Here is a 25,088-nt window from a genome sequence, read left to right on the forward strand (position 1 = left end):
TATTTGATAGATTATGAAGTAAATATAATCCCTTTGGAAAAGTGCTTAAAAAATAGATAAATTATATCATAGTTGTCATTTTTCTTAAATCTTGACCACATCTATGGCCGTTTATATTTATGGCAGTAGTTATATATATTTTATGTCCCAGGAAGTCAATATGAATTACTTTTTATGTTTTGTTCCGGAGATGTTCCTTCCTTAAGAAAATTTTGGTTTAGTTAAATATTGAAACATTTTTTTTGTTTTTTTTTACGTCCTATTAACAGCATTTAGTCATTTAAGGACAAGACAGGTTTTGGTGATGGAGGAAAGCCGGTAAGGCCAGACAAAAAAATATATGTGTTTTCTGTAAAGTGTTGGAAATATTTAGGGTAGGTAGGTAGGTAGGTAACAAATTTTATTTTAACAACACTTTTATATGGTTTATATACAGGAGAGTGATCTTGACTTTAACAGTGCTTCTTTGAAAATTGCTTTTAAAAGTTTAGGGTAGGTACCAAAAAAACGGCAACCTGACGCCAGGCCTTTAACCCACAACCTGGTGGTGGAGGGCTAGTGATCCTAGACGGTCAGACACCTTAACCACTTGACCACCAATTAAGACCCTATTGAAGTAGGATTAGCAAATATATTATTCAACTAGTCCTCTGGACTGCCAAGCAAAAGTAGTTAGTGTTTAACCCTGATGTAAACATGTACATGTATAAATATATATAACCATTCTATAGGACACGTCTTGAAAGTGTTTGCAAGTACTTGATAATATTATGAGTTAGACTGCATGTTTTTAAACTTGTGTGTTGTAGCCTCACCAGTTTGACGAGTGCCGGTTTGACGTGACGGTCAATGACTGTGTGTGGTACCTGCGGAGTGGGTCGGAAGAGGAGCGACTCCAGTGGATCAATGCCATCGAGTTACACAGGGTATTTCATAACATAGAGGTTGAGGTACTTGTCCTGAAGGAGTCACAACTAGTCGATAACTCCCCTCTTATCTTGCATTGAAATAACCACCATCTCTCCTTTCAAACAACTTTTACACCTTTAATTTTAAATTATGCACTTTTTATTATCCCCCGCAACTAAGTTGGAGGGTAGGTGGGTGGGGTTAAACTGCATTGAGGTTGTCTGTAGCTGTTCATCCATCTGTAGTAGTGTCACGATGATGGATTATAATCAATATCTAATCAGAAAGGCAACCGATTCCCGACAATCGATTATGAGATGTCAACATCGATGAACGTTTTCTAAACTGGAAGTGCGAGTTCAACTTTCATTTTCATTAAGAGAGAACGGGAGTTCTATGTCATTTTACTCTTAACTATAACTTCTTACCAATCATGTAATTTAAACACAATTAATTGCAAAAAATTAAATGATAACTGTTCACCAATAAAGATTGTTACATTTCATGAATAATAAACGAAAATCGATCGGTTGACACTAACCGATTATATCCGATCATCGATGTTGAAATCTCAACTGATTCCCAACACTAGTCTTTAGACACAACCTTGTTTGCACTACTCCTCCCAAAGTACTCTACCTGTTTGAATGATACTTGGTATGAGAGCCCTTATAAGGACAAAGGGTTTTATAAAAGTATATGAATTGGAGTAACACCCCCCCCCCCCTATTATTATTGATCTTTTGAGAGAGAAAAATGCTGGCACTACTTGTCCATAATTCATTCACTGATTTGAGTGATAGTTGATACACATACCACTTGATATGTCGAGGGAATGTGAAGGAAGTATGTAAATTGGAGTTGATTAAATTTCCTATTTTATATATGAAACTATATGCCCCTTCATGTAAAAACTTCGTTTTGCACCACACCTCCCGTCGTACTGCAATAATTTAAATGATTTTCATTGCTCTGAATCCTTTAATTTCATTTCTTGGATGACCTACTGTACCTTATTTTTGGAGTTATGCCCCTTGGTTTAAAAAAAAAGTTGTTTGCACTAACCTTCTCAAAATACTTCACTAATTTAAATGATACTTGATCCTTAGGATCATAATATCAAGGGGATGTGAATAAATGAAAATGAAATTCACCTCAGCACTACCTTATAATGTTTATGGAGTTGTGGGCATGCCCAGTGGTTAAAACAACATTCTTGAAAGACTATTCCTGCAGTTCTTGGTGCAAATACTAAGGGGATAGTAGCCTACTGTTTTTGCGACAGTTCATGGTAGTGTATTTTATATATAGAATTGTGATTTGTTGTACAGTAGATTTCGCTTAATATCATTTCTCATTTGTCAGCTCTAGGAACACATGTATTAACTAGAGCACGACATAAAAAGAAAACATGTTTTTCCTGACCATTTCAGATGTCAACCTGGAAGTGACAATAATTAAATGTCCAAGTGATATGGTTTTACAAAGAAGATCGTTTAGTAAAAATATTTATAACTGACCCAGCTCTTCTTTATTAACAGGGAAATAATCGTCTTTTATTTGTTTATTTCATTGAAATAGGTTTTATGTGACAATCTTTATTGATAAACAGTTATCATTTAATTTTTTGCAATTAATTGTGTTTAATATGTATCTTGCCTTCATTTACCATTGGTTTTTTTTGTGACAGTTACCAAAATAAAGTGATATTAAGCAAAATCGACACCAAAACAAGTGATAATAAAAGAATTGAATTACATTAGATTATATAGCAGGAAAAACAGTGCATCAAGAAAACATGATAATAACTGAAAGTGACATTAAGATACATGATATTAAGTGAAATGTACTGTACTTACATATGTTTGAATACATGCATGTGTTCATTTTTTTCGCTCCATGTCTGTGTTATATGTGTTCATCTGTTTGTTCAATACCAAATAGATATGTCTAATGTGTGTTACAAGTCTGTTGGGCATGTCCAATAAAACCGTTGAATAACTAAATTTGAACTTCAAGATAGGCCCCTTACCACTGCCAAAAAATGAAACTGTGCATTCAAAACTTATTTTTTCATCATGACTATAGCTTTGATAAATCATTTATGAAAAGAAAAGTATACCTTGTGGGACTTTTAAGAAAACATAATGGAGATGAACGAAAGAAAATATAAACAACTATTGAGTTCTGAGAGTAAAAATAATCTGCGGGGCCAGTCTGCATGGGACTCGAACCCTGGACTTCAGTTTGCTATATACCGTCACTGAAACCAATTGAGCTACTTGGTCAATGGAGTTTGCTGAGGAGAATTAATTTAATGAACTTGTAAAGTTTTATCAAAGTTGTACTTAAACTAGCTATAGGGCGGCAACGATAAATCATACTGTACGTATCGTACAGTTTGGCCAGGACACTTCCATTGACCAAGTAGCTCAATGACTTAGGGCAATAGTATAACAATCTGAAGTCCGGGGTTCAAACCCCATCCCAGTCTAATTAGCCCTGCTGGACTTTTACACTCGGAACACTGCTGTTGGTTATATTTTGTCTATGAAATCTTTATTATTTTTTCATAAAAGTCCCACAAGGTTTTATTTTCTCTTCAGAAATGATTTATCAAAGCTATATATATATAGTCATGCTTGGGAAAACAGTTTCTAATGAATAGTTTTTGACAGTGGTACGGGGATCCTTAATAAAAAAACACCTGCCATATTCTAATCTTATATAAGGTTGTGACTTCTTCATGATAGACAAATATGTAGGGATCCTAAATCTGACAGTCATCCTGGTTATATAAAGGATTATATTGGACTTTACATATAATGTGATGATACTCATGTAGATAATTAGGGACTTTAGTTGAGGTGGATATGGGTTTTATATATACCTTAGAAATAGATACTGACCGAGAGGAAGTCAAGGTCAGTATCACTTTTCAGGTCCATATATATATAACTATATATTTATAGAAATGAAAGTCCTTATTTGCTATATTAGATTTGAAATGATGCGTTGTTTGTCATTTAACAAGATGGAACAAAAATCAAATGAACTTCATTTGACAGAATGCAATGTCACATTGCAATTGTTGCAATTTTTAGAAACCGCTGGTTAATATTTTTGGAGTCAATTGTCAATTTGGAGTCAATTGTAATTTGGAGTCAAGTCAATATCGCATATCAGAGACTTCCATGTGATTGTACTTTAACCATTGGGGATAGAGGATAAAAATGATGTAATCAAATATATAATAGACACGTCTCTATTTCATGGGTGTGTTCGGGATAAGATTCATCTGTTTGGTATGAATAATAACAGCTATAATTAAAATAAGTTTGTTTTGAACATATAAACAGGAATTGAAAACTTATTTTGCAAGCTTTCGAAAATGTCTGTTTAATCGGTGTCTCGACTCTAAACCGCTGAAAACAACTCACTGAGCCACAGTGTGCAGAATTAGTCATGTCAGCTTTCAAAAATCATATAGATATTTCACCCAATTGCACTCTAATACTACAGGTATGCAGTCGGGGGGACGGGTAACATGTTTACACATCCTGCCCCTTATTGGAAGCTAAAACGGGGTCACAAGATGACTCAGTTGGTGACCCCTTTCATCTCTGTTCTTTGTTTATTGAAACAAATTATTATTAATAATTAAGTTTCCTTTTCTGTACACGTATGTATATGCTTACTAGTAAATGATACAAGATCTATAGAGCGCTTTAGAATTTTAGGTAGCATGTACTCCGACTAGTAATGTCTCATGTTCTATGGAGAAATCTTTAGCTGAGCATGTTCTGTGCTTTATCTTTTCCTGAAGCACAATGTAAAAGCAGTGCAGTTTTTTTTTTACATTTCTAGGATTATGTTATCGCTCACTTTTTCTCTCTGCACCCCTGGAATATGTCATAGCACAATTGAAGGCATGCCACTAGCTGTTTCATTGGTATCAGGTAAAAAAAACCTGACCAGTCACTAGGCTGATACCTATCTTTTGATGATTACAGAAGAATGACACCCGACTTCAAAGCCAGTCAGTTTTACCTGGTAGCAAGTTATGCCACCAACAGATTCTTTTGATGCACATCAAAGGATCAAACTAGCCTTCTCATCTCATCCATAAGTTGGTGCACACTGATCCTTCAATTTTGCTATGACATATATTCCAGGGGTGCAGAGAGTGAAAGTGAGTGTACATCTGGAGTATCGAGGATGGGAATATTTAGGAGAAAAAGGCAGCTTAGTCAGAAAGTATATCAGCATATATAAAATGGTGCTAATAAGACAGCTTTTGGTATTCTGTCCTCCAATTCGTATAGATGATCTTGTATTTCGTTCATAATGTTTAAAGAAACCATTAAAGACGTGAATGGTTATCTGCCTTGTAGCAAGCTGAATCTGGTTATGGGAGTGAAAACAACCTCCGTCGCCATGGTTCCATGATATCCCTGACCTCAGCAGCAAGTCTGTCCACCGCCTCTACTTCCTCCTTCAAGGTGAGTCATTAAAAGTTTCAAGATCGTCTATATAAGTACAGTCAAAATTTTATGTTTCAAGCTTTGTAGGACCATCAGGAAAATTTCGAAACATTGCGACTTTGACTCACCAATGTTGACCTACACTGCATGAGACCGACTGTGTGATTATCAAGTGATGGAGGACAATAGATATTGGATTTAATATAATTAGAAAAAAAATGTTTACATGTAATTATACATTGTATAGTTTGCATGTTTAGGTGTTATAAATTGGTCCCGGGACATTTCAATTGTTTTGTACAGGTGACTGTTTTGCATATACTTCAATTTATCGGTTGTAGTTTTCAACATTTTCCTGACAACAGGACGTTTATTGTAGCTCAAACCAGTGAGAAATTTTACTATAAAAGTTCTATTCTTAAATGCGATGTCAGTAATGTTATATAAGGGAAATTCAAAAAACAGACTTTGCTGTCAGTCGGACAATTTCAGAAACTTGTCCCTCGAAGTTCGATTTATGGAAGTTTGACTTAAACTAGAAAAGCCTCCACTTTGATCTTGAAAAATCACAGTTAAGAATGTTTAATGAATAATGCCTTGAAATTGTTGTAGCGGGGTCGTGGTCTCAAGGAGAAGCTTGCCGAGATGGAGACATTCCGTGACATCCTATGTCGACAGATTGACACTCTCCAGAGCTACTTCGACAGCTGTGCCTCAGCTGTCTCCCAAGGTGCCATACAGGAATGTAAGCAAAATATCTTTCTTAGTGAGGAGCATAAATTGCCTTAGTACCATACATCCTCGATACTCTAGGTGTTTCACTCACTTTCACTGTGGCCAAGTGGTTAAGGCGTCTTGACATTCTGTTACCACTAGCCCTTCATCACTGTGTGGCGGATCTGAAACCGATGTAAGGCAGTCGCCAGGTGCTGGTCGCCAGTCAGTGTTTTTTCTCCGGGAACTCTGAACTCCTCCACCAAGAAAACCTGGCACTTCCTTAAATGACGAAAGCTGTTGATAGGACGTAAAACACAATCAAACCAAACCAAATCTCTGCACCCCTGGAATATGTCATAGCAAATTTGAAGACACAGGCCTGGGGCTAGCTATGTGTTTAATCTAGATCTCGGGTAGAAAAACTGACTTATTGCTAGGCTGATACCTGTCCTTTGAAGATTACAGAGGAACAACACCCAACTTCAAAGCCAGTCTATTTTATGATAAACGCCTGAGAAGTTCTTTTGATGTACATCAAAGGATCAAACTAGTCTTTGTGTCTTATCCGATTGTGTCATGACATATTCCGGGGCGCAGAAAGGGAAAGTGACAGTAACCCCTGGAGTATTGATGATGGGTACCAAATTCATACAACAATGTGATAATGTGTGATACAGTAGGGTAAGCTCAATGTCAGTCTTAGCTTTGATCAGCTCACCCTAACCCAAAACAAAACTTAAGGCTGAGGTCACAAATAGTCATGAACAGTGTATCATGGGACTATAAAACGGTGTGCTATGGCACCATACAAAAACAATTCTTGAATGTTTTTTCTATATTCATATCTATGGTTTTGAAGTTCAAATTGCAGCCTCAACTGCCAACTAGAAAACTGCATTTAGTCTGAAGGAAAATTCTACTGTGGAGATTGTCTCCCTTCCTTTGATTGTATTGGTTATAATCCTATATAGTCTCACACCTATCTTTACCATAAAATCATTATTACCCTAGGCTTGTGGTAGGGAAATATGTTTTATTGTTTCCCCGTCCGACCCCATTGATTATGTTTCACTGTGGCTGTGCCCATCTTGAGGGAGACAAAGAATTGTGTTTCCCTGCAACAAGGGTAGTAAATGTCTAGTAGTTTTCCTGTGAAGAGTGATGGTAACACACTAGATGAATAGAGACTGTATGGCTAATGATGAGTGTTTCCTTCTGTACAGTACTAAATGTATCTGTTGATTTTGCAGTGACCGACCCTGACGATATTGGTGACCCGGACGACCTTCATGAAAATGATGCTGACCACTCTAATGTCCACTTCCAGGGTCCAAGCGGAAAGGACCTAGGTAATTAGTATAAAGAACATACAGTTATTAACTGACAGGGGTAGAATCTGTATTTACATATCAACAAGTTATTAATGAAAGTGCAAGAAGATGTAGTTACCATATTTTTCCTGTAGTGAGGCCAGGAGGCCAACACAAAATCTCTGACTCAAGGGTAAGGGTAAGTAAGGGGCGGGGGGATCTTATTAGAGGACAATGAAATGCCATTTATTGGTATTTCTGCTGAACTTCAGTAGAAAATTATGTTGTTATTTTAAAACACAGAGATGAGATCTTAACAAAACCAATTCTTTTGATATTACAGGTGGTCCGTCTGGTAGGTTACTTGCGATTCTAGAATTAACAATCAGCATTTTTACTTCTCTCTCTGACACAAGCTTTTGTTCAACTAGACCCACTAACACTCTGCTTCTCTATGAGACAAGATTCTTTTATACTTGATCTGTGATGCGTGGGAGTGTTGAGGGACACACTTACCCTCTATCTGTTGGTGTGGTGAAAATTTCTCATTAATAGTTACTTAATGCGTGGGTTGTTTTGTGACACTCTTAACCCCCCGATTAATAGACCTTGATGTCTGTATGTGACTCCTTACACTTTGTCTGTTTGTGTGACAAATCCTCACCTATACACTTTACGTGTGACTAGGCTCCCTATCTCTCTGTCTGATAAAGTCCTCTGTAAGTATACATACTTGATGTGTAGGGTGTTTTATGGCACAGTTAGTCTCTGTCTGTGTGAAAAAAGACCCTCATCTGTATACTTGATGTGTGGGTTGTTTTGTTTAAAATTTATGTCTGACTCCTATAAACTTGATGTGTAAGTTGTTTAGTTAGACACTTATCTTGGTATGTGACAAAAGATCATCGCCTATATTACCCGGTAACTTGAACTGTGGGGTGTTTGTGACTCGCTAACTCTACATCTCTCTGTCTGATTAAAGTTCCTCAGCGTATGTATATAAATGATGTGCTCTTTTGTGACTAACTTATACTTTGAATGTGATAAAACATCCTAGACTAAGTCTATAAACTTGATGTGTGGGTTGTTTTGTGACACATCCTTATCCTCTGTTTCTATTCTCTGTAAAAATATTCTCTCCTAATGTGTGGGGGATGGTTTGTGACACTACCCTACTCTCTGTCTCTATTCTCCGTCTGTCTCTGTGACAGAACATTCTCCTCCTGATGTGTGGGTTGTTTTGTGACACACCCCTACCCTCTGTATCTATTCTCTCTCCTGATTTGTGGGTTGTTTTGTGACACATCCCTACCCTCTGTCTCTATTCTCTGTCTGTCTCTGTGACCAAACATTCTCCTTCTGATGTGTGGGTTGTTTTGTGACACATCCCTACCCTCTGTCTCTATTTTCTCCTCCTGATGTGTGGGTTGTTTTGTGACACATCCCTACTCTCTGTCTCTATTCTCTATCTGCCTTTGTGACAGAACATTCTCCTCCTGATGTGTGGATTGTTTTGTGACACATTCCTACCCTCTGTCTCTATTCTCCGTCTGCCTTTGTGACAGAACATTCTCCTCCTGATGTGTGGGTTATTTTGTGACACATCCCTACCCTCTGTCTATTCTCCGTCTGTCTCTGTGACCAAACATTCTCCTCCTGCTGTGTGGGTTGTTTTGTGACACATCCCTGCCCTCTGTCTCTATTCTCCGTCTGCCTTTGTGACAGAACATTCTCCTCCTGATGTGTGGATTGTTTTGTGACACATCCCTACCCTCTGTCTCTATTCTCTGTCTGTCTCTGTGACCAAACATTCTCCTCCTGATGTGCGGGTTGTTTTGTGACACATCCCTACCCTCTGTCTATTCTCCGTCTGTCTCTGTGACCAAACATTCTCCTTCTGATGTGTGGGTTGTTTTGTGACACATCCCTCCCCTCTGTCTCTATTCTCCGTCTGTCTTTGTGACCAAACATTCTCCTCCTGATGTGCGGGTTGTTTTGTGACACATCCCTACCCTCTGTCTCTATTTTCTCCTCCTGATGTGTGGGTTGTTTTGTGACACCTCCCTCCTCTCTGTCTCTATTCTCTATCTGCCTTTGTGACAGAACATTCTCCTCCTGATGGGTGGGTTGGTTTGTGACACTACCCTACTCTCTGTCTCTATTCTCTGTCTGTTTTTGTAACGGAACATTCTCCTCCTGATGTGTGGGTTGGTTTGTGACACTACCCTACTCTCTGTCTCTATTCTCTATCTGTCTCTGTAAACCAACGATTATTCTTCTCTTCATGTGTGGGTGATTTTTAACACACACCTCTACTCTGTATCTCTTTGTGTGACAAAATATTCACTTCATTACATTATTTATGTTGTAATCTGTATGTATTTAATTGATCATAATTTTGATGTTTTTAATTATATAATTAGTAGGACATATAACCATTATTTTCAGTTAAAAATAATCATTTAATTGACTTTTGAAATAATTTTGAGGGCCGACAGTGCCCTGTACTAGACTTCACTGAAGTACAGTACTATGTTTAGGGCTGACAGTGCCCTGTACTAGACTTCACTGAAGTACAGTACTGTGTTTAGGGCCGACAGTGCCCTGTACTAGACTTCACTGAAGTACAGTACTGTGTTTAGGGCCGACAGTGCCCTGTACTAGACTTCACTGAAGTACAGTACTGTGTTTAGGGCCGACAGTGCCCTGTACTAGACTTCACTGAAGTACAGTACTGTGTTTAGGGCCGACAGTGCCCTGTACTAGACTTCACTGAAGTACAGTACTGTGTTTAGGGCCGACAGTGCCCTGTACTAGACTTCACTGAAGTACAGTACTGTGTTTAGGGCCGACAGTGCCCTGTACTAGACTTCACTGAAGTACAGTACTGTGTTTAGGGCCGACAGTGCCCTGTACTAGACTTCACTGAAGTACAGTACTGTGTTTAGGGCCGACAGTGCCCTGTACTAGACTTCACTGAAGTACAGTACTGTGTTTAGGGCCGACAGTGCCCTGTACTAGACTTCACTGAAGTACAGTACTGTGTTTAGGGCCGACAGTGCCCTGTACTAGACTTCACTGAAGTACAGTACTGTGTTTAGGGCCGACAGTGCCCTGTACTAGACTTCACTGAAGTACAGTACTGTGTTTAGGGCCGACAGTGCCCTGTACTAGACTTCACTGAAGTACAGTACTGTGTTTAGGGCCGACAGTGCCCTGTACTAGACTTCACTGAAGTACAGTACTGTGTTTAGGGCCGACAGTGCCCTGTACTAGACTTCACTGAAGTACAGTACTGTGTTTAGGGCCGACAGTGCCCTGTACTAGACTTCACTGAAGTACAGTACTGTGTTTAGGGCCGACAGTGCCCTGTACTAGACTTCACTGAAGTACAGTACTGTGTTTAGGGCCGACAGTGCCCTGTACTAGACTTCACTGAAGTACAGTACTGTGTTTAGGGCCGACAGTGCCCTGTACTAGACTTCACTGAAGTACAGTACTGTGTTTAGGGCCGACAGTGCCCTGTACTAGACTTCACTGAAGTACAGTACTGTGTTTAGGGCCGACAGTGCCCTGTACTAGACTTCACTGAAGTACAGTACTGTGTTTAGGGCCGACAGTGCCCTGTACTAGACTTCACTGAAGTACAGTACTGTGTTTAGGGCCGACAGTGCCCTGTACTAGACTTCACTGAAGTACAGTACTGTGTTTAGGGCCGACAGTGCCCTGTACTAGACTTCACTGAAGTACAGTACTGTGTTTAGGGCCGACAGTGCCCTGTACTAGACTTCACTGAAGTACAGTACTGTGTTTAGGGCCGACAGTGCCCTGTACTAGACTTCACTGAAGTACAGTACTGTGTTTAGGGCCGACAGTGCCCTGTACTAGACTTCACTGAAGTACAGTACTGTGTTTAGGGCCGACAGTGCCCTGTACTAGACTTCACTGAAGTACAGTACTGTGTTTAGGGCCGACAGTGCCCTGTACTAGACTTCACTGAAGTACAGTACTGTGTTTAGGGCCGACAGTGCCCTGTACTAGACTTCACTGAAGTACAGTACTGTGTTTAGGGCCGACAGTGCCCTGTACTAGACTTCACTGAAGTACAGTACTGTGTTTAGGGCCGACAGTGCCCTGTACTAGACTTCACTGAAGTACAGTACTGTGTTTAGGGCAGACAGTGCCCTGTACTAGACTTCAATGAAGTACAGTACTGTGTTTATAGGGCTGGCAGTGCCCTGTACTAGACTTCACTGAAGTACAGTACTGTGTTTAGGGCTGACAGTGCCCTGTACTAGACTTCACTGAAGTACAGTACTGTGTTTAGGGCTGACAGTGCCCTGCACTAGACTTCACTGAAGTACAGTACTGTGAAGTTTTTCTCGTTTTTCTCCACAGCGTCCATACTGCAGCAACATGGTGGACATGCAGTGGACTTCAAAGGAGAGTCGTTTACGTTCAAGGCCACCACCGCCGGTATCATAGCAACCCTGTCCCACTGTATGGAGCTAATGTCTCAACGAGAGGATGCCTGGCGGAAACGGCTGGAAAAGGTACTGCTGTCTATTATTTACGCTTAGCAATCCTTATTTTCCTCAAATGGCTTTGATTTCCAAAAATAAGAAATTTTGTTCCCTGTGTTCCATATTCCTTGTGTAATAATGTTGATGATTATTTGATGAATTTCCAACAAAGTTTTCATGAATTATTTTTCGTTTCGTTATTTTAAACAAGTTATCTAGGAAATCATGGATGATTTCAAATAATGGTTTTATCTATTGATCATCACCTTCCTTTTCAAAAACAGTCATAATCTCATCCCCAAGGAAGCATATTTCTTAATTTACCAGATCATGAAATGTATTGGGTTTACTCAGCATTACAAGTAGCATGCAGACAATTATTTGTATGACAGATGTACATGTTTGGTGAAGCACAAATTGACGAGCGTGGTATTTAAAACAGAAATGTCAATTTGCGTACAAAAAATATAACTCATTTATAAAAAAAATAACTTTTTCCTATTCCAGTAAGTTTTGTGTTAGGTTAATTTCAGTATTTTTAATTAAATTTGTTGATCAATTTATAAAAAAAAATACTTTCATCAAACCAGAAGTAAGAAGAGAGTGATTCAGGCCCTTTAAACTTATAAATTTGACACTTAAGGTTTTGCTACAAACATTATTGCTTTGTCACAGGAGGTAGAGAGGAGAAAGAAGATGGAGGATGCCTACAAAACCACTGTATCTGACCAAAGTAAACCAAGGCTTGTGATTGGTGGACCAGACTTTGAGGTGAGTTCTTAATTAAACCAATGCCTCTGATTGGTTGACCGAACTTTGATCTGTTCTCTATTTAAGTGCATGGTCAGGATTAGTGAGTTTTAAAGGATAACAGGTCTTGAGGACATTTTGTTGGATAATATTTATAAATATTGGGTATAAACAGTATAATCAGGACTAGTACTGTTGGGATGATGAAGAGTACAGGTGTTTTGGGCCTCTTTAACGACAATATATTTATCCGGCATCTGCCCATGCTTGGTAATAAGCCCATCAAAATATATTGCAGTTAGGAAGAAATGCCAACAAATCTTTTTCATTGTCCTGTAATAAGCCCATCCCCCTACTTTCAGTCAGAGATTTTGTGTTGGTCACTTGGCCTTATTGCAGGATAAATAGGGGTAAGTATAAATATAAGAGATAAATATTACAGTCAGAGATTGAAGGCGAGGCTTTCGATGTGTAGTCCAAGTACCAAACTGAACATTTCACTTGTGACAGCAAATATTTAATTTCGTTTTGTAGGAAGGTCCTCATTGTGCCATTAAGGAAGATGAATTCTTTGATGCTGTCGATGCAAGTCTTGACAAGCTGGAGGAGAAAGTGGAGGAGGAAAAGGTGGGAATCTGTGTCGAAAGCCAACACAGTTTATCATACAGTCTCATACATGTGCAGGCAAAGTCATTGATGAGAATGGCCCTTATTTCTGAACATTTTTTTTTTTTTTTTTAAATCTTAAATAAGAAATCAGTGATGGTCACTGTGGTCTCAAAGTTGCAGGAATATTTTTGAAATTTCAACCTTTTTTTTTTATCTACAACCATGATGCTTAATGGAATTTAGACAAATGATACAAATAAGCTAAACTATACTATTTACCACTGTCCTTTCAAACAATGTATTCCATATATAGCATATATTGCAGTGCATTTTACAGAGTTATAGTTATTTGAAATTTGAATGTTTGAAAATACTGTAGAACTAAAAAAGGTAACAAAAACTGCATCGTTTGAAATTGGGACTATTACATTGTTAAACCTACTATATGGCAACGTTGCCATCCAGGAGTTAAAAAATACAGAATCAAATTGAGGATTCTATTAATTAGCTGCAAAGCCTACAAAAATCAATCCATGCAAAATATGCCAGTCCGACGGACATGTGCGGTAAAAAGTACTGCCAGTCTGGCAATCACTATTGTAATTCCAGACCAAATGTACGGCGCATGTTTTCTACCTTAGAGTCGTCGTGAGTCATGTCACTGTAGCATTTTGAATGCCTCTGTAATATTCAGTGCAGTCAAGCACTGCAGTAACCTGTAATGACATTGGTAAAGTGAAGAAGTATGCTTTGTTACGAGACTGGGGCAAAACCTGGCAAACCACTGCCAAAACCAAATCCAGTTAACGTTTTCATTTCATTATTGTACACATCAAACATTTTTTGGAAGTTTATTCTTTCATTTTTTGTCAGACTAGTAAGTATTTCAAGCTTACCTGACCGAAATGTCCTGTAAAAGTTGTTCTGGACCGGTAAGCTTGGGATAGTTACCTAACAGAATGTCCGGTAAGAAAATTTGTATGTCGCATGGACTGCAAAACGCTTTAACAAGGGAAGTTGCTTGAAGCCAGAAAAATTTCCTCTTCGTTTTGAAATACATGTTCTCGAAGTGGAACTCTTGTTCAGATTATAACTGATGCAGCCGTGGTACTCGTTATCTTAATTGGATTCTGATAAATTAAAAAATGTCAATCTATTTCCATAGATTATTGAGTACACATATGTGATGGTTCTTTTGATTTTACAGCAACGGAAATTAAAAGAAGATCATGTGAAAGATGTCCCAAACATTGCCCTGGATCCGTCTAATATACTTTACCAGGAGGTAGGTATTTTTTAAAATGTTTCCCTTCAGGTTGGAAAGTCTGGATTGCATATAGCACAGCCAGTGAAATTATTTTCATGTGTGCTGTTTCAGTGACTAGGTATTAAACAAAGTGAAGCCAAATTGATCCGTTGATTTGATAATGATTTCATAAAATTGATCTGTTGATTTGATAATGATTTCATAAATTGATCTGTTGATTTGATAATGATTTCATAAAATTGATCTGTTGATTTGATCATCATTTTGTAAAATTGATCTGTTTATAAAATAATCATTTTGTATAATTAATCTGTTGATTTAATCATCATTTTGTAAATTTTAAATTAATCTGTTGATTTGATAATCGTTTTGTATATAGTTATAACAGCTAAATGTACAGACGCTTAAAACATAGCTGAATCGAGGATGATTTTATCGCCAACTGGAATGTATTTTACACCGTAGCGTACATATATACGCTCAATCAGTCAATTTCCCGATGAAGGTGATAGATTACATATTGCACGAGTCATCAAAACGTCACACGTCAACGTTTCATTGAGACACGTCTGTTACAGATAAACAATGAGGTAAACACGCACCTGCTGCGTATGGACGAGAAGTGTGAGGACGGGGAGGACACATGGCAGGTTATCGCAGAGGAGGGCGACCTAAAGGTCTACAAACGCGAGATTGAGGTTGATGGAGTCGTAGTCGATCCTCTCAAGGCCACACACATAGTTACGGTATGTAGAAAAAGTGTGTTCTGTAGTTAACTAAAAAGGGGTCAGAAGTGCTTACATAGTCAGAAGTGCTTACATATTTATCATGGTTATATGGTCCATACCACGTCTCTAGACTTTGTCTCGCCGCCACGAAGTGGAAGCGAGACTAAGGTGTTGCTTTTCCGGTGACGGCGGCGTCTACATTAGGTATTTGTGTTGAAGTTAGTTTCACTGAAAGTATAAGTGCTACACCAACCAAACTAGGACCATAGATGCATTTTTAGGTAGTACATCTCAATCCATGCATCAAATGCTGGATGCGGTCTACCTTTCATGGTCCATTGACTTTGTCAGCATCTCCATCAACATGAAGTTTTTGCGTTTAAGTCATAGTTTCTCTGATATGTGCATTGATGGTCAAAGTGGGGCAAAGGCGAGACATATCAATCCGAATGGCTTGTTATATAATTATAAGACAGAATTTAGATGATTTAGTGAAAAGTGATCTTGTTTTTCATCAAGACGGCCAGTGTTCTATTCTTTAATTGGACTAGTTAATAAATGAGCTTCTATGCTGGTACATGTCCGTTTTTTTCTCACTGGGAACTTTGGTTTCCACCCATTTTAGCACCTCTGACACTTCTAGGGTGACACAAGACTTATTAATATAGATTTATTGCTTATTGCATAGTTGTAGATAACTTAAAAGAAATTTCACTGTTGCACACGATTTCAAAACACATACAAAATTAAATCATGAAATTTGATGTTGATTGCATATTGGTTAGTCTGCATATGATAATTTGTCACATTTTGATTGTCAGGGTATCACGGGTCATGAAGTGTGTCAGTACTTCTGGGATATTGATGTCCGAATGGAGTGGGACGGTAAGTTGTGAATCATGTTAACTCCCTCAACACATACTGATAGCCCCTTTTATGCAGCGCATGTATGTCTGTACATATAGATAACAGGGTTTCAATAGCAAGAGACTTTAGGTCAAATATGCATAGAATTTAAATTAGATGCACAAAAGGGTCAAACAAAACAGACATTTAAATGTATGCATCGATGTCAAATGGGAACAGTGACTGGGCAAGTGGCAGAATTGCATGAATGAACTACTTGGTGGTCGGGTGCCGCAGTGGAAAATGCACTTGCCGTTCACCTTGGCGGCTGGGGTTGGATTCCCGAGCAAACGTGAAAGGGATGGGGTCACCTGCCCGACCACGGGTTTTTTTCTGGGCACTCTGATTTCCTCCATTATTAAGAACCCCTCGTGGGCCAACAAGAGTTATCAATATTAGCAGTAATAACTTGTTTCATAATTACTGGTATTGTAAAAGAAATAAAATTTATATTATATTATGATATACTTTAGTTCATGACTTACAAATATGTTGTTCCTCTGTTTTCAGTTACGCTAGAGTCAAGTGTGGCGACTGAGATACACTCGGAAGATACCATTGTGAGTCATAACATCATTAAGCGAGTATGGCCGACGTCACAGCGCGATGCCCTGTTCTGGTCACACATCCGCCATGTGCCCAGCTCCCAGGATGAAACTCCAGACCGCTGGCTCGTGGTCAATGTGTCCACTAATCACCCTAAAGTCCCAGTAAGTAGTGGTCACTTGGTTACTGGTCAGTCTTATGCAATACTGCAGCAGACACGGACAGTTAGAAGACGCAATTAATTTACATACAGTACTACCAGGCATTTGCAAAACAATTTGCATTTATTCAATACTTTTCTTTGAAATTCTAGCTGTTGCTAGAAACTTCAACCTAACATATTGTTTTGAAAATTTGAATATGTCTGATATTTTCATTTTTTGTCGGGGGGGGGGGGGAATTACTAATAGACAAAAAAACTTGAAATTCAATAAAGACTATAAAATTATGGGTATTTTGCTTTAGAAGTTTATGAAAAAGTTCTGTACTATTTTATTATCAAAAAAAGTTTATATTCACAAATACGACTACACATGCACACAACTGTTAGGTATTCACACACAACTGTATTTGAATATTCACATACAATTGAACATTATTGAATGAATATATATATATTCATGCATACATTTGTTGAAAATTTACACATACACACAGTTTTTAGAATACACAACTTGTTGAATATTTGCACACAATTAACAAGTTTTCTTTGAATATTTGCACACACAAATGTTGGAATATTTACACAGAATATTTGCACGCAATTGTTAGAATATTTGGTTATTTACACAGAATATTTACACGCAACTTGTAGAATATTTGCACAAAACTGACAATTCTATAAGAAAAATTTACGAATACAACAAGTGTTAGAAAATCATGTATTAATACCTATATATCTGCTTCATTTACAGTCCAACAAGTTTGTCAGAGTGACCATGAATGTGGCGATGATCTGTGAAACAATAATAGAACCACCAAAAGATGGTGGAGACATCACCCGCAAAGACATCAAGTGCAAAATTAGTTACACTGCTGATGGTAAGTTGCTGCTGGATACAGTGGAGATACAGAATTTCTATTTATCAGAAAAACTTTCGGGTGATGTACTGTATATAAACTCGAAATGTTCGTTGGTACTTTCCTTCCTTGTTTGAAACAATTCAGATCGTTTCGTGGTACAAACTTTCGTGGATATCCTATATTAACAAACAGTAGACACGTATGTCATCAAAATTTGTTTGTATTTATTTTTGTGTTTCAATATAGCAACCACGAAAACCACGAATGTTTATACACAACGGACATTTCATGTTATACAGTAACCGTCATACTGAGGTGTCTGTCCCTCCATCTGTAGTGTCTGTCTGGAGGATATCTTGAGAATGAATGGCCATACAAAGATCGAACTTCATTCATATCAACTGTAAATGGTAAACAACACAGTTCAATGCCTGAAGAGTACTTAATTTATACAGGCTGCAGTTCACTTTGAGGTTAGGTGTTTAGTCATTTGTCTCTGTTTATTTTCAGTTAATCCTGGTGGATGGGCCCCTGCCTCTGTACTACGGGCAGTATACAAGCGAGAGTATCCCCGCTTCCTGAAGCGATTCACACAATTTGTTCTGGACAAAACCAAAGACAAACCCATTCTCTTCTAACCGTCAGCATCATCCTCTCACAGAAACGGCCATATGTTACACATCTGATATCTAAGTCAAATTTAAATCAGACATTCTCTCACAAGTCTGGCAACATGTTACACTCCACAGCCGAAATGTAAGCCAAGCGGGATGTGCTCTCACAAGTCTGACGAATGTCACACTCCACAGCCGAATTGTTAGCCAAGTGAGACTCACTCTAACAAGTCTGGCGAATGTCACACTCCACAGCAGACTTGTTAGCCAAGAGGGACTTGCTCTCACAAGTCTGACAAGTGTTACACTACACAACCGAAATGTTATCCAAGATGAACTCACACTCACAAGTTTGACGAGTGTTACAGTACACAACTAAAGTGTTAGCCAAGTGGGACTCGCTCCCATTCACCCCTACAGTCACATTTGAACCGTACCAAATCAAAGAAAGAGCAAGTCCAGTTTAAAAATGTACGGGTGAATGAGTTAAAGGCAGTTGTTCCTATTCAAATCTAAGGGGGAATAATTTCTATAGAAAAAGGGTAAATGTCTGCCAAGGGAACCTAGTGAGTGATTTTCCCAAGAGGGTCACTTGCACTGTGTAGCTGTTGCTCTTGGGAGAGTTGTCATTGTTATTTGACTTGTTATTTACTTTAATAATGAATTGTTCAGATTTTTTTTTATGTAAGATGATGTGGTATGCTTGTGATGATGCAACTTCCCTAGATATAGTTCTTTAGAGTAATGGTTTCTGATTCCATTCTAATCTATGATAGACCTCTAGTCATGTTTTACTGGAAAAAGGATCATTGCACATTTTTATATATTTTTATGATAAAAAAAATGCATGTAGACATCTGTATTTATTATTTATTCAGATTTTCTTCAGAGCACTATGATTTTTATCTTTAAGTTCAAATTTTGATAAAAAAAATAGGATTGATTTTGTATAAAACAAAATATATAGTGTATTAACTGTTGCCTATCAATGTGGGACTGTGTCTAGGAGACGTGGCACTCCTACGAGTCGTCAGGGACACTGGGTCAAATTTTAGCACATAAAACAAATATCTGATTACTCATTCAAAGATTAACACGAAAATTCTGTTCGTTTTTTTGGGGTTTTTTTCAGATGAAAACCGAAGTATTTATTATCATATAATGAAGACTTACATGTGACTAAATAATCTAGGATTTATTTTTTACGTATGCTGCCTTAAATAAAACAGGTCTTGTAATCAAAGGTTTGCTGTTAATTTTATGCCAATTACAATTCACAAGTGATGTCCTGCTGTACCCTGGCAGTGTTTATCTCCGACTTTTAATGATAATGTGAATCTACAAATTTAATACGACTGAGCAATTCAGATCAGGTGTCAAATATATCCGACCTTACAACCGCGAAAAACACAAATTCAAGTGTGCACATTTGTATTTTTCCCACACAAACCGAAAAGTATTATACATGTTTAACCTCATTAAAATCATATCCTGATTTACTTCAATACACTGTTTAGCAGTTTTGCAGTCAAATAAGATCTAATTTCAATCTTCAGCATGTTCGATTGGAAACGTAAGATTGTAACGTGAAAGCGGAACCAGCTTACAGCATTACCTCTGTTTAAGGGTAGCCAAGCCTAAAGCATGGTAGAGTGTATCATCTTTTGTTATTCTTTTCATCTGTGTTCATCATCACATAATAGAATTCTGTCACAATGAGGAAAAAATAGTTAAGCTGTAAATAAATGTATTAGAAAGCACACATATTGTACATTGGATGATTTCACTAAAGGAAGACTATTTTTTTCCCCTTGTTAAATCTTATTTGTTATTTACTCTATAAACGAAGATAATTATAAACTTTAGGCCTTTGTACGGCGTTGGATCATTTTGAAATTACTTTCATTGATGTTGCGGAAAAGTTTTAACAAATAGCACGACCAGTGGTTGATGCAGGCTGTATATTCAAGAGGTCCAGTGATCGAATCTTGGTAGTGGAGCCAAGATGTTTTTATGAAAAATAACATTATGATAAATGTATTTCTGTCATACAATAATTATGATAATTTGAGGTTCTTATATACCGCTTTATCACAACCTAGTTTCATAGGTCATCTCAAAGTGGTTCATATACTACTCTTTGCTTTTAGCAAATAGACAAGCAACTCCCCAAGTGAAAACCATTTGGAACTCTTCTTTGTTGGAGATAGAACACTGAGCTGGGACACTCTACCTTAAATCTGTTCTTGCATATACGCAGATGTTATATATAGTCGAGGTATATTACGAATAGGTTGAAAGTGAGCTCATCATTCTGGTAGGTATACACTTGTATAGAAAATATATTTATTCAATCTTGAATTTTTCTTAACAGAGTAAAATCTTGCTTATAATAGATACACTGTATTTTTTTAACAATAAGAATAAAAGTGTAATTTTCATACTGATGGAACTAAAATGAAATCCCCCCAAATAAGTTGACAATAAGCTGCATTAGATTCACCACTAACGCTTTAAGTGTAAATGCCAATGTTTGTATATGGTGTTATATTACAGTGCGAGTGTGAATATATGATAAAAGTTATATAAAATATTAAATATTTGTAGAATTTTAAGAAAATTTACTTGTGTGCAAGGTGCTTGAAATTTTGTAATCAAATTTCGAAATGAATGGGTATTTATTAGTTAATGTTAAAATCAATTTAGTTTTGCGAGATGAATTTTTTACATTAGTTCGTTAGAAGAAAAAAAACTGTGCAAATTTTTAATCTTTACATGATTTATTAATTCAGTAGATAAAATGTATTAATATTAAAATTGCCTCCTCGCAATCGCAATCAAGTATTTGGTAATAAAGGTCCGAGTGCATAGGGTCAGGAAATGAAGTTCAAATGAAGAGAAAATGTTTTACTGAACATACCTTACAACCTTTGAAGCATGCCCGATACAAAACCAATTTTGATTGATGTGTAGTCTTTTGTATTTAACTTTTTATTTCAACCACCCAATTAGATTTTCGTCATTAAAATGATGATTGTTGCCGACATCTGTTGTATATATCTGTGTTGATTGTCCCAAGAACTACACTCTGTCCCCGCACATAGTTTTTCATCAATTTGTATTGTAGTTAGTGTATTTTTATTTTGTCTTTGAGAAACACTGTTAAAAGGGTTTCAGATACACAAATGTTATGTTTTTTCACAGAATACCCACTACAACTGCATCAGCTGATTTTACAGAAGTTTCATTCTGGTATATGCTCAATGATAAAGTTTGTCAGTTGTTTGACAAACGTTTACATTTTACAAGTGTAATTTTTTAATTTTGTATACGTTTCCATGCCGTAGTATCAAAAGGTCTTACATGATAACCTGTTTTTTTCGGGGGGGTTTTCCGGCAAGCATTAACACCTGCAAAATCACCACAACAGAATGTAAGAAAACATACCAGGAACAGAGTTAGCTAATGAATTAAGGGTTGTGTTGAGTATCTGTTGCAACACAAGTTGTCAATTTAAACCTTTTATAAGTTTTGAGCTTTAGCTAAAATGCTGACTTGTAATACCACGGAATTAGATTAGATCTAAGTCCATGGTAATACAGTGAAAGTTTTGTAATCTGACAACTCAACAATATAACCCATGGACATTGCATATATATTGGTCAGATTTACCTGTCTATTCTGACATCCTGTAGGATATAACATTGGTCAGATGAACCTGTCTATTCTGACATCCTGTAAGATATAACATTGGTAAGATGAACCTGTCTAATCTGACATCATGTAGGATATAACATCGGTAAGATGAGCCTGTCCAATCTGACATCCTGTAGGATATAACATATTGGTCAGATTAACCTGTCCAATCTGACATCCTATAGGATATAACATATTGGTCAGAATAACCTGTCCCATCTGACATCCTGTAGGACTTAACATATTGGTCAGATTAACCTGTCCAATCTGACATCCTGTAGGATATAACATATTGGTCAGAATAACCTGTCAAATCTGACATCCTGTAGGACTTAAGATATTGGTCAGATTAACCTGTCCAATCTGTCATCCTGTAGGACTTCACATATTGGTCAGAATAACCTGTCAAATCTGACATCATGTAGGACTTAACATATTGGTCAGATTAACCTGTACAATCTGTCATCCTGTAGGACTTAACATAGTGGTCAGATTAACCTGTCCAATCTGACATCCTGTAGGACTTAACATATTGGTCAGATTAACCTCTAAAAGTTGTATTTGGTAGTTTTGGTAATAAGTTTGAATTTCACCATGATCTCGGAGCAAAGATGTTTCCAGAATATGCAGTGGTTGGATTAGACAGGACGTCAGAATACATACAGGTCACTTTGTTATCAAGTTAGGTATGTTACACAGACAACGTGTTGGTCTAGATCTGCTAAAAAAATAAGAGAATAAAATCTACCATGTGACCTTATGATTCTACAGCATCAGTGTATTCCAAATTACTGTGATATATTGGGCATTTTACACAGCAAATACGTTTGAAAAAGTTCAAACTAAAAACACCTTTTTTCCAGTATTATGAAATCATTTCAAAGGTGAAGCTATGATTTTCTATAATCAAATTACGATTTTATTGTGATATTGATTTTTCTTGTATTGTGTATAAATTAAAATTAGCCTTAATGCTTGCTTGTCAAATAGTTGCAGCTAAGCTGTAGAATCAGGCCCATATTTGGCAGAGCTTGACATGTGGAGTTTGTACTATTTAAGTGTATCATAAGAAACATTTACGAAATGGAGCTAATTTCTTATCAGCATGTTTATCACTGGGTGTAATCCTGTCTATGCTAATTTCAGTATATTGTTGCAGAAATCTATATTTATTCTTGTCTGATGTTGGATGGAGACAATTCTGTGGGTAAATTAGGCATTGTTAACCCGTTCACCCCTATGTAACCTCAGTGGACTCTACCATGCATATATTTGGATGAGTCCATTATGGTCTACAGTGGTGAAAGGGTAAAGCTGTGTAAGGTAAATTTCGATCTTTGTGTTACTGGGTTGCTTCCCCTTATGTAATGCTATTCTATGTAATATATATCACCTTTGCTCGCACATGATTAAATAACCCATTTGCAGCAGAAAACATGATTAAAACAGTTTTAGAGTGTTGTGCAAAACAGTCAGTTCTGTTAGAAATTTCTGATGATTTGAATTAAATTATCTTTGATAACGATGTAAAAGGTTGTATAAGATCATCTTTGATCACATTAAAGATGTGTGATGATGAATTGTTCAGTGGAGGTGAACATTTGATAACATTTTTGCCGTAAATTCTCTACCATGCAATTTAAATCAAATGTGATTTTCAGGGGCGGGGAGCGTGGGATTTTTTTTGTTTTTCTTTATGATTCACTTAAGTTACACAGGCGATGTTCAGGAAGTAATTAATATATATACCGGTTCATACATTCAGACCAAATTGTCACCCTGTCACGTTGACCTGTACGTGGAATATTCATATCTGGCAATTGCATTGATTGTTAGGTATGCCCACCTGGTCATTGTTCAAATGTGTCGAGTATAGCATACTGTACACGTGATAGGACGTCACAATGTATGTGGAATATTCATATCTGACATTCACATCGAGTTTTAGGTATGTATGCCCACCCTTTCATGGTTCAAGTGTGTCGAGTAGAATATACACGTGTGGGAAGTCGCAACTGTTTCACCTGTAACTTCGGTAACCAATTACAATAGATCTATCTGTCCTCCCTAATATGAATACTGACTCGCCTGCCACATATTATGGTAAACCAAGGTCAACACTTCGGTAAGGTTAACTTTGGTAATCAATTAGGCCAATAGATCTATCTGTCCTCCTAATATGAATACTGGCTCGCCTGCCTCCAATTACGGTAAACCAAGGTCAACATTTCAGGTGATGGCAGTCTGACTATATACAGGGTCTATCTGAGCCGTCACAAGCGTTCAGTCATTTTGTAGTCCGTGTATATGAGCTTTAAGTGCTTGTGTCTTGCAGCTTTTGTATATTTTCTGAAATACTATTTTATACCATGTGGTAAAAAAAATACAATGCATTTGTGCGGGAGTAAAAGACCATATTTATTTTCTAAACAATTGTTTTATATCATGAATTATTTACTATTTGTAAATACATGTATCCTTTTTTGCAGCAGTTCTGTTGTGAAATACTGGGCATCACAATGCTGCAATAAATACATATTGATGAAATTTCATTTTGGTTCCTATTCATTCTGCTTAACAAACTACACCCTGGGAGAGAAAAAGTTTACATAGACTACATAATAGACTAAACAAGAAGCTGTCATCAATGTCGCAGTGCAGAATCATTAAAAAACGAAGCTTAAAACAAAGGTCAAATTCAGCATCCGATTATACATTCAGTACTGTAATCCTAGACTGACAATTGACCACAATATAATAGTATAATCAGAGACGTATATATTACATATACCTCTCTGGTTTAATCAACACAGCACTTGTAGTAGGCAAGATATAGATCACAACAATTCTTCTTAACCTTACATGAAGATGAGAGAAATTCTTCTTAACCTTACATGAAGATGAGAGCAATTCTTCTTAACCTTACATGAAGATGACAACAATTCTTCTTAACCTTACATGAAGATGAGAGAGCAATTCTTAACCTTACATGAAGATGACAGCAAT

At 37.2% G+C, this 25,088-nt stretch overlaps 1 protein-coding gene across 5 annotated transcripts in view; it reads left to right on the plus strand.

The window, feature by feature from the left end:
- Positions 1 to 24,634, plus strand: part of LOC110460166 (collagen type IV alpha-3-binding protein-like) — a 29,269-nt gene extending 4,635 nt beyond the window's left edge. Inside the window, exons 2-16 of one of the 5 annotated variants that reach the window (XR_002463978.1) lie at positions 810 to 950; positions 5,304 to 5,411; positions 6,006 to 6,138; positions 7,361 to 7,459; positions 7,764 to 7,775; positions 11,819 to 11,973; positions 12,619 to 12,714; positions 13,228 to 13,320; positions 14,510 to 14,587; positions 15,148 to 15,315; positions 16,119 to 16,182; positions 16,714 to 16,913; positions 17,664 to 17,790; positions 18,283 to 24,195; positions 24,303 to 24,634. Coding sequence is in view for 4 of the 5 variants with exons in the window: in XM_021512918.1 (XP_021368593.1) it covers positions 810 to 950; positions 5,304 to 5,411; positions 6,006 to 6,138; positions 7,361 to 7,459; positions 7,764 to 7,775; positions 11,819 to 11,973; positions 12,619 to 12,714; positions 13,228 to 13,320; positions 14,510 to 14,587; positions 15,148 to 15,315; positions 16,119 to 16,182; positions 16,714 to 16,913; positions 17,664 to 17,790; positions 18,283 to 18,410 (1,602 nt within the window). In the remaining variant the exon portion in view is untranslated. Of the gene's footprint in view, positions 1 to 809; positions 951 to 5,303; positions 5,412 to 6,005; positions 6,139 to 7,360; positions 7,460 to 7,763; positions 7,776 to 11,818; positions 11,974 to 12,618; positions 12,715 to 13,227; positions 13,321 to 14,509; positions 14,588 to 15,147; positions 15,316 to 16,118; positions 16,183 to 16,713; positions 16,914 to 17,663; positions 17,791 to 18,282 lie in introns of all 5 variants that reach the window. The other 4 variants (XM_021512918.1, XM_021512920.1, XM_021512919.1 and 1 more) reach the window with 4 other exon arrangements.
- Positions 24,635 to 25,088: the final 454 nt, after the last annotated feature.

Source organism: Mizuhopecten yessoensis, unplaced genomic scaffold, assembly GCF_002113885.1.
Source record: "Mizuhopecten yessoensis strain PY_sf001 unplaced genomic scaffold, ASM211388v2 scaffold10331, whole genome shotgun sequence".
Classification (NCBI taxonomy): domain Eukaryota; kingdom Metazoa; phylum Mollusca; class Bivalvia; order Pectinida; family Pectinidae; genus Mizuhopecten; species Mizuhopecten yessoensis.